At 47.0% G+C, this 9,798-nt stretch overlaps 1 protein-coding gene across 3 annotated transcripts in view; it reads right to left on the reverse strand.

Moving 5' to 3' along the window:
- EHBP1 (EH domain binding protein 1) overlaps positions 1–9,798 on the reverse strand; it is a 421,934-nt gene that overhangs the window by 308,341 nt on the left and 103,795 nt on the right. For all 3 annotated transcript variants that reach the window (XM_015407634.1, XM_015407633.1, XM_015407632.1), the window contains exon 4: positions 7,437–7,490. In XM_015407634.1, the coding sequence (XP_015263120.1) occupies positions 7,437–7,490 (54 nt within the window). The remainder of the gene's footprint in view (positions 1–7,436; positions 7,491–9,798) is intronic.

A 9,798-nucleotide genomic window follows, 5' to 3' on the forward strand; every position in this document is an offset into this window, starting at 1 on the left:
TTCTTCTTCTTCTTCTTCTTCTTCTTCTTCTTCTTCTTCTTCTTCTTCTTCTTCTTCTTCTTCTTCTTCTTCTTCTTCTTCTTCTTCTTCTTCTTCCCCCAGTATACAAAACAACCACACATGTGCATACAAGTCCTCCAACATCAAAACAAACCGCACACAGTCCTCCAACAACAGCTACAAGTCTTATGGTAATTCACTTACCATTTCAGAGAGAAGCCATTTTGGTCTGCAGCAGATATGCATTGTGACATTAGCTTTCATTCAGGGTTTCCCGGCCAAGCCTGGTAACACCACAGGGTTTCTGGTGATTCCTAGAGCTACCCACTGTTACCTCTGTGTTCCCCCCGGAAGTGACATCATCACTGTGATGACACTGTAGTTATTTTTTTTCTATTTCCCCCCCTGCTACCGCTTGCAGGAGTGGTGGGCAACGGGAATGTAGGGCAAGGGATCACTAACCCTGACCGAGAGGGGATGGCACCCACACTTTCACACCTAGATTCTGCTGCAATAGAGGCATGAAATGTACCTAAGCTGGCAGAAACGCGCATCCGCCCACCGGTACAGAGGAGACTAATTACAACAGCATTAGATTATGTCCTATTGCCACACAGGCACAAGTGCATATGAGATCCAGAAAGGTCATTGGTGGGGGGATTTTGGGGGGCTTTCCGGGGGGGAGGGACGACATCTTCAGGTGACTTCCCGACACGATGACGTCACCCAGAAGTGACATCATCAGCAACATCACTTGAGATGCTCTGGTTTTTGGGCAAAAACTCTATGGTGTTTTTGCTTCCAAACCATCGCGTTTGCCCAGAAACCTGAGTGTTGCACATGTCGGGGATGTCGCCCGACGACATCCCTATTTGGGAGTGGGGTTTCCCCTGCTGGCCAGCTGCAGATTGCAGCCCCCAAAAGAGGGGGAACCCCCCCCCCGGGACCTGGGGGGCTAGCAACCCTATTTAGGAATAACATCTGTGGGAATACTTTACGTCTCTGATTAAATTTCAGTTGAGCACACCGTATTTTACCCTGTCACTCCACTGTTGTAGTTTTCCAAAATACAACCTCGATTAGAGTTTCATTTTTTAAATATACCTAATATATTAATGAAAAGAAAAATGGCATGATATGAGTAGAAATAAAAGAAATTGAGTAGAGGGTGAAATATTATGTTAAAGACTGGGGTTCCACGAAGAACAGGGGGAATAACCCCCCCAAACAGCACAACAGTATGGGAACTCTGAACTCTGGTGTGAGTATCCTCAACTTTGTCCTGAATCTAAGTCATTTTCCTCTCCTTTGTCTTTACCAGATACTCAACAGCCTCAACATTCCATGCCATTTGGAGAGGGGTCTTTTAAGAACAACAAAAGAGCCCTCCTGGATCAGCCCAGCGGTCCATCTAGTCCAGCATCCCATCTCACACAGTGGCCAACCAGTTCCTCTGGAGGGCCAACAACAGGGCAGAGAGGCCGAGGCCTTCAGAAGAACATAAGAAGAGCCCTGCTGGATCAGACCAATAGTCCATCTAGTCCAGCATCCTGTCTCACACAGGGGCCAACCAGTTCCTCTGGAGGGCCAACAACAGGGCAGAGAGGCCGAGGCCTTCAGAAGAACATAAGAAGAGCCCTGCTGGATCAGACCAATAGTCCATCTAGTCCAGCATCCTGTCTCACACAGGGGCCAACCAGTTCCTCTGGAGGGCCAACAACAGGGCAGAGAGGCCGAGGCCTTCATAAGAACATAAGAAGAGCCCTGCTGGATCCGACCAGTGGTCCATCTAGTCCAGTATTCTGTCTCACAGTGGCCAACCAGTTCCTCTGGAGGGCCAACAACAGGGTAGAGAGGCCGAGGCCTTCATAAGAACATCAGAAGAGCCCTACTGGATCACACCAGTGGTCCATCTAGTCCAGTATCCTGTCTCACAGTGGCCAACCAGTTCCTCTGGAGAGCCAACAACAGGGCATAGAGGCCGAGGCCTTCATAAGAACATTTTTATTTATTTGGGATTTATATCCCGCCCTACCCATACGGCCCAGGGCGGCAAACAAGCGGCAACGTCAGGAGAGCCCTCCTGGATCAGCCCAGTGGTCCATCTAGTCCAGCCTCCTGCCTCACACAGGGGCCAACCAGTTCCTCTGGAGGGCCAACAACAGGGCAGAGAGGCCGAGGCCTTCATAAAAACCATGGAAGCTGACGGGGTGATTTTGGGTCAGTCACACATTCTCAACATAACCTACACCTCTCACAGGATTGTTGTGAAAATAAAACAGAAAATAAGAAGAGAATGATGTAAGCCACTTTGGGCACTGGGGAGAAAGAGAGAGAGAGAGAGAGAGAGAGAGAGAGAGAGAGAGAGAGAGAGAGAGAGAGAGAGAGAAGTGTGGCCAAGTCGCAGCCTAATGGTGACCCATTAGGGTTTTCAAGACAAAAGACTAACATTAGTGGTTTGTCATTGCCTGCCTCTGCGCAGCAACCCTGGACTTCCTTGGTGGTCTCCCGTCCAAGTACTAACCAGGGCCGACCCTGCTTAGCTTCCAAGATCTGACGAGACTTGGCTAACCTTGGCTATCCAGATCAGGGTACGTATTTTACTACAGATATAGTAATAAAAATCCAGTATTTGAAACCACAACAATATATGTAGAATGGGGGGGGGGATCATACAACCAGTTCATGTCCTGATTATTATTATTATTAAGCTCAGTATGTACATTCTGCAAGATCAAGTAATAAAACCTTTCTCCGATTCCCACTTCAAGCTGCAGGTACAGATCTGCACTTTTTTTAACGTATTGGTGCACGGTCATTCATCTGTTCATCCACCTGCAAACTGGAGTGGAACAACCCCAAGAAAAGGTTCATCGCTAGGTGTGCGGAATCAGCCCTTGACCAACTAAGAACAGAGAGCACAAGGATCAGTCAAGCGATCATTCTTATTTTACATACATATGTGCTATCAAGTCGCAAGTGACTTATGGCCACCCCAGCAAGGGGCTTTCAAGGCAAGTGAGAAGCAGAGCTGGTTGGCTATGGACTCCCTCTGCAGAGTCTTCCTCGGTGGTCCCCCATCCAAGTACTGACCCTGCTTAGTTTCCACGATCTGATGAGACCCCGGCTATACCGAGCCGCATTCCCTCCCTTAGATTTTATATATGTACGTATACAAGTTCCACCAAGTCACAACTGACTTATGACCAGGGGTCATTTTGTAAAAAAAGAGGTGCAGGAGCTCATTAGCATAACTCATTTGCATAACTCATTTGCATAACTCATTTGCATAACTCATTTGCATAACTCATTTGCATAACTCATTTGCATAACTCATTTGCATAACTCATTTGCATAACTCATTTGCATAACTCATTTGCATAACTCATTTGCATAACTCATTTGCATAACTCATTTGCATAACTCATTTGCATAACTCATTTGCATAACTCATTTGCATAACTCATTTGCATAACTCATTTGCATAACTCATTTGCATAACTCATTTGCATAACTCATTTGCATAACTCATTTGCATAACTTGTGCCCGTGGCTGTTTTGGGCGCGGGGGGGGGGTGCACTGCAGCTTACCTGGCTGCTTCTTGCTGCAGCTTACCTGGCTGCTTCTTGCTCTGACGGAGGGCTGCTGGGAGCAGGGGGTGGGGCTTGTTGCATGTGCCTGCCCTCTGGGCTCCTTACTGCCGGAGCTCCGCTCCTGCAGGAAATGACCCCTGCTTATGACTACCCCAGCAAATGGCTTTCAAGGCTAGTTAGAAGCAGAGATGATTTGCCATGGCCTTCCTCTGCAGAGTCTTCCTTGGTGGTCTCCTTTCCAATTACCGACCCTTCTCCGCTCCTGAGATTGGGCTAAACCATGTTGCCTTCCCTCTTCGTCATTATTTTAGGCACCAGGGAAAGGGGGACAAATTTCAACTAACTGCAGAGGTGTTTCCAAAAATAAAATAAAATAAACAATTATATGCAGAACTTTACCAATCTAGTTCACCAACAGGAGACATTTAAATGTGGTGTCCGTGTCTGGTGCCAGGATGAATACCAACAAAGTGAACAGAATAATGCACTGCTAACAAAACAAACTTCTAGGTGAAGAGTGAAGTGTGTGATGGCTTCTGTTCAGTCTCTTCTCATCCGACACATCCTTCCTTCCTTGGCCATTTAGATGTTAAACCTAAGTGCTCAACACGATGTATTTTGTCAAGGCAACATCCAAGGCAAAGATGCGTTTTCGTTTCCCAAAGCCACAAGTTTTATATTTCTTCTCTCGCCACTGTGTGGTGCTATTAACCTTGAGAAAGATTATTCTAACTTTCCCCCCTAAAGTTCATTCAAAAGCATTTGTAGGTGATTTGCTTTGCTTTCACCACAACTTTTTTTTGGGGGGGGAGGGTTTGATTTTACTTTAGAAAAACCCATCTTAACAAGCACATCATATATTTAAATGAAAATGAACCACAGACACCATTCCACATTGCCACGGGCATTAAATCTTTTTTTTTTTTAAATTACATTATTTCCCAAAGTTTGAGTCCAGGGATACCTTTAAAACCAACAAAGTTCAATTCTGGGTATAAGCTTTTGTGTGCATGCATATTTCGTCCCACTTCGTGCACACACACGAAAGCTTATGCCCAGAATTAAACTTTGTTGGTCTTAAAGGTACCACTGGGCTCAAACTTTGTTCTTTTCCTTCAGACCAACACGGCTACCCACCTGAATTTACATTATTTTCCATTCAGTTAACATGAAATTACATTCTTCTTGAAATCTATTCATAAGGCAATGAAATAGAATTCAGGGGTCATTTCTGGCGGGAGCGCACAGGAGCGGAGCACCGCAACCCTAGAGTCGGATTCGACTGGCTTTCGAGCAAGGGAACCTTTACCTTTTACTGTTCCACAATGTTCAAAGCAATTGTTGTGTGTTGTCTCAGTAACCTTTACAACATCCCTGTAAGGGGAGCCAGCGTAATCCCCCCCCCTTGTTATACATAGGAGCTGGGGCAAAGGCTGAGACGGAACAGCTCACTTCATAGTTTTAAGCAAGATCTGAATCAGGCTTCTTCTATCTTACCCTCAAAAAAAAAAAAAAAACCATCAGCTGTCTAATTTCTATCCCTTTAGTCCACACATTCCTTTCTTTACAGGGATAACGAGGGGTCATATCGTAGAAAAAGAAGCGCAGGAGCGTATTAGCATAATTTATTAGCATAACTTATTTGCATATGCCACATCCCCTGACATCACCGGAAGTGTGTCAGAAGGCAACACCCACCGCTCAGGCTCCAGGCTGTTTTGGGTGGCTAGCTATTGGGGGGGGGGGGGAACGTGCAGATCTGTCCTCGCAGAGGAGGGAGAGCGTGTACCTGAATAAGAATTGGTCTTAAAGGTGCCACTGGACTGTTTTGGACCGGGGGCCGGGGGGGGGGGCTCTGCAACTCACCTGGCTGCTTCTTGCTCTGACTGAGGGCTGCTGGGAGCAGGGAGTGGGGCTTGTTGCATGTGCCCACCCCCTGGGCTCTTTACTGCTGGAGCTCCGCTCCTGTGTGCTCCTGCAGGAAATGACCCCTGGGGATAACACTTTCCCACTGGTGGCAACTTAATTACTATGTTATGTCTGGATGCGTGTTGTTTTACAAGAGTAATACTGACCACTGAGGAAGGCCCTAAGGAGCCAAAATGCGTATGGTCTACTGGTCATAAGATATGCCATAATAAATATTTGTATTTTTATAATAACTTATTTTGTTAGCTTGACCCTCGTATATCATGGGTTGAATCCCACCCCCTTTTTCTCGTTTTTTGAGAGTCACCCAATGGCCAACAGCTTGAGGTTGCATTTGAGGGGAAGTGCCCTTGTCCACAGGAAGGAGTTCAGCTGCTGCTGATCGTTTGCCCCTCCCCAAAAACCAACACAGCAGCTGCCTCGCTTTGCCTCGGGGGCAGGGCTGGCTCTGTGTATCCCTGTTAAGGGTTGTGGCCTAAATCCACTGACTAAACACACATGTGGCGGTACTCCAGTGCTAGAAGGTATTCTAGAAGAATGCGCAGAGACACATGATCTTCCGCAGCAACCTGGATTTCCCATTTCCTATGCCAGCACAGATTGAAGGAACTGACGCAAAACGGGTGGTACCTCATCGGACACAAAACTACTCCTCCATTTATTTATTTAGGGGATTTACATGCTCCTATTCAAGGCAGCTTATAATTAAAAATGATACAATAAAACAATAAAAAACATCATTAATTATCAATACACAAACAAGAAGAGGAGATTGGATTTATACCCCACACTTCACTACACAAAGGAGTTTCAGAGCAGCTGACAAACTCCTTTTCCTTCCGCTCCCCACAACAGACACCCTGTGAGGTAAAAGAAGAAGAAGAAGAGATCGGATTTATACCCCACCCTTCACTACCCAAAGGTGTCTCAGAGTGGCTTACAAACTCCTTTCCCTTCCCCTCCCCACAACAGACACCCTGTGAGGTAAAAGAAGAAGAAGAAGAGGAGATTGGATTTATACCCCGCCCTTCACTACCCAAAGGTGTCTCAGAGCGGCTTACAAACTCCTTCCCCTTCCCCTCCCCACAACAGACACCCTGTGAGGTAGGCGGGGCTGAGAGAGCTTTTGTCACAAACTGCTCTTTTTCAAGAACAGCTCTTATCAGAGCTACGGCTTGCCCAAGGCCATCCAGCCAAGTGAAAGTGGAGGAGTGGGGAATCAAACCCGGTTCTCCCAGATTAGAGTCCGCGCACTTAACCACTACACCAAACTGGCTCTCAACAAACTGGCTCTCAAACAAGACGTTAGAATCAAGGCGGGGTAACAAAGACTGCCTTAAACCACCGTTGAGCACTCTGAAAATACCCATGAAATAGACCTCAGGATGGAAACGGATCACAGCACAGCTAAAGAAAATAAACCTCCTTAGTTGAAGACTAGGTGAAAAGAGGCGTTTTGGCACAGCACCTGAAAGACAGCAACAGCAAGCCTAAAGCGGGGAGGGCATTCTGAAGGTGAGAGATGCCTGCCACCCACAGAGAGCAGGAATTGGGAACCAGATCTTAAAGTGGCCAGCTGGATCGTACTGGAAGAGGCGGTCCTTCAGGTACTCCAACCCCAAACTCTTTAGGGCCCTGAAGGTAAGAACCGGCGCTTCGAATGGTGCCCGGAAACAGATGAACCAATGCCGATCTTTCAGGCACACGGGTGATATGACCCATCGTCTTTTCTAGATGGCTCCACAGTAGCGCAAAATACAGTGAAACAATACAACGAATACTGTCTTATGTCCACCTGCATGTACGGATATTAGAGGTTTCCTGTAGACCGGAGCAAGGTTCTGCGCGCAGAATCTGCAGGCGCAAAAGAACACATCTCTAAAAAGAGCAAAAGAGCACAGCTTCTCACTTACATTTTCTATGACAAACGTCCACTCTTTGTCCTCAAATTCCTCAGCGTGGGGATCCTAGAAGAGAGTGATATACAATTTTCAGTCCACTTCTGAACAATGGCTCGAATCCCGCTGTCTCTTTCTTAGTACACCCTGAGCCGCTAACAAAATCAGATGCAGAAGGTAGTTAATTATACTGAACAAAAACAACGTCGGAATGTTGAGGGCTGGCTGTTCCCTCAACATTCAGATGGAAACTGATGAGTTGCCACAGAAAGGATGAGACACTGAGGTGGCCGTTGGCCCTCTACTCTCCCACTAGCCGACTGATGTTCTCTGAGAGACAGTGTGGACGGCAAGAACTCTAAACCCTACATGGCCAGGGTCCGACTTACCTGAGGGACCGCATTTCCCCATATATTCCCCAAAGAGCACTTCGGTCGGGGTCGCAACACCAGCTGGTGACCCCGGGCCCTAGGGAGGCCAAGCTTGTGGCAACAAGGGCCAGGTCTTTTTCTGTGGCGGCTCCTACCTGGTGGAATGAGCTCCCGGAGGAGATCAGGGCCCTGCGGGACCTTATGCAGTTCCGCAGGGCCTGCAAGACGGAGCTCTTCCGCCAGGCTTATGAGTAGGAGCCGCCACGGCCACTGCCACCACCGCTACTTTATTAAGAGAGACCACTGGACGGGTGGGGTAACATCTTCCATCACCCCAGTCTTCCCCACTGTGCGCAAGATGTTAGGAGCCTATTATGCATCTGTAGAACTGATTTTAAATTGTTTTAATCTTGTATTTATATTTGTAATTTGTATACCGAATGCACCTGGTGCCTTATGTGAGCCGCCCTGAGCCCGTTCGCGGGGAGGGCGGGGTATAAATGTCAAAAAAATAAATAAATAAAAATTTAAACATCATGGTCATTTAAAAAAAAAAAATTATTATTTCATTCTTCAAAAAAAATGTGAGTTGTTTTTTTAATGCAATGGCACCAAATGCGGAAGAAGTGGATACCCCAAGTTGGAGAAGACATGGAATGATCGCTCTGCCTAGCCACTAGAAGTCTAGCATTGTGAGATAACCATAAAAACCCACTGCCATGCTTTCTGGTTGTTCCTCACATACTGGGAACAAGGGGCAATACTTCACATGTGACATCTGAAGTTCTTTCTCTTGGTGGTCAAAAGTGTGATTAAGTCACAGCCAATTTATGGCAATCCTGTAGGGCAGGGGTGTCAAACATGCGGCCCGGGGGCCGAATCAGGCCCCCAGAGGACTTCTATCAGGCCCACAGTGGAACTGGGCTGTCTTCTGCTGCTTCTTCCAGTTCTGCTGCTGCTGCGTCATCGTAGGTTTGCAGCTTACAGGTACACACCTGAACAGCATACTCAAGACTGCAACAGCATAGACATTTTGATGCAATAATTCAGAGCAAGAGGTGTCAGTTATCAGACACTGTTCAATAAACAAAATATTGCAAGAGTGCTGATGTTTTAAGCATGTTTTTATTTTAAGTTAAAAAAAACCCCTTTGTGTTTGTGTCCTTTATAAAGTTTATATCTCCGCTACCTGGCATTACATTCTATGACACACATGGCTCGAGGCCCAAAAAAGTCTCATTTATGTCTGATCTGGCCCTCATAACAAATGAGTTCTCCACCCCTGATGTAGGGTTTTCAAGGCAAGAGACTGACAGAGGTGTTGTGCCATTGCCTGCCTCTGCACAGCAACTCTGGACTTCCCTGATGGTTTCCCATCCAAGTTCCTAAATGTCCCACTATGGGAAGCTCCAGACATTACAAACCTTTGACCACCTTGGATGGGACTACACAGACATTATAGAGAAGATGGGCTTCTTCAGTGTTATCACTGACACAGTGTAGACTCCAGAGGTTCCCAAACTTATTTGGCCTACCGCCCCCTTTTCAGGGGGGGGGAAATTACTCAGCACCCCCCTGAACATCTACCTTCAAGAAGTGGACAAAAAGATGCAGTTTGTGGATCTGCACCTGGAGTCTTCCAGCCCACCTGGATCATTCCAGCGCCCCCTAGGGGGCGGTATTGCCCACTTTGGGAACCAGTGGATAGGCTCTGATTTCTGTTCGGTCAAATTCGTTCTGAATGTTCGTGAACGTGTAATTTCTAGGGCTGCCAACTTTAGGTTGGGAAATTCCTGACGATTGGGAAGTGGAGCCTGGGGAGGGGGGGATTTGGGGAAGGGGGGGGATATAATGCAAGAGCGTCCACTCTCCAAGGCAGCCATTTTCTCCAGGGGAGCTGATTTCTGTAGTCTGGCAATTACTTGTGATTCTGGGAGATCTCCATGCCGCACCTGGAAGTTGCAAACCAGGGAGAGAGATCACGGGATGGACGATGGAGAAGAACA

Source organism: Gekko japonicus, unplaced genomic scaffold (assembly GCF_001447785.1).
Source record: "Gekko japonicus isolate JY-2015 unplaced genomic scaffold, Gekko_japonicus_V1.1 scaffold1417, whole genome shotgun sequence".
In the NCBI taxonomy this organism is placed as follows: domain Eukaryota; kingdom Metazoa; phylum Chordata; class Lepidosauria; order Squamata; family Gekkonidae; genus Gekko; species Gekko japonicus.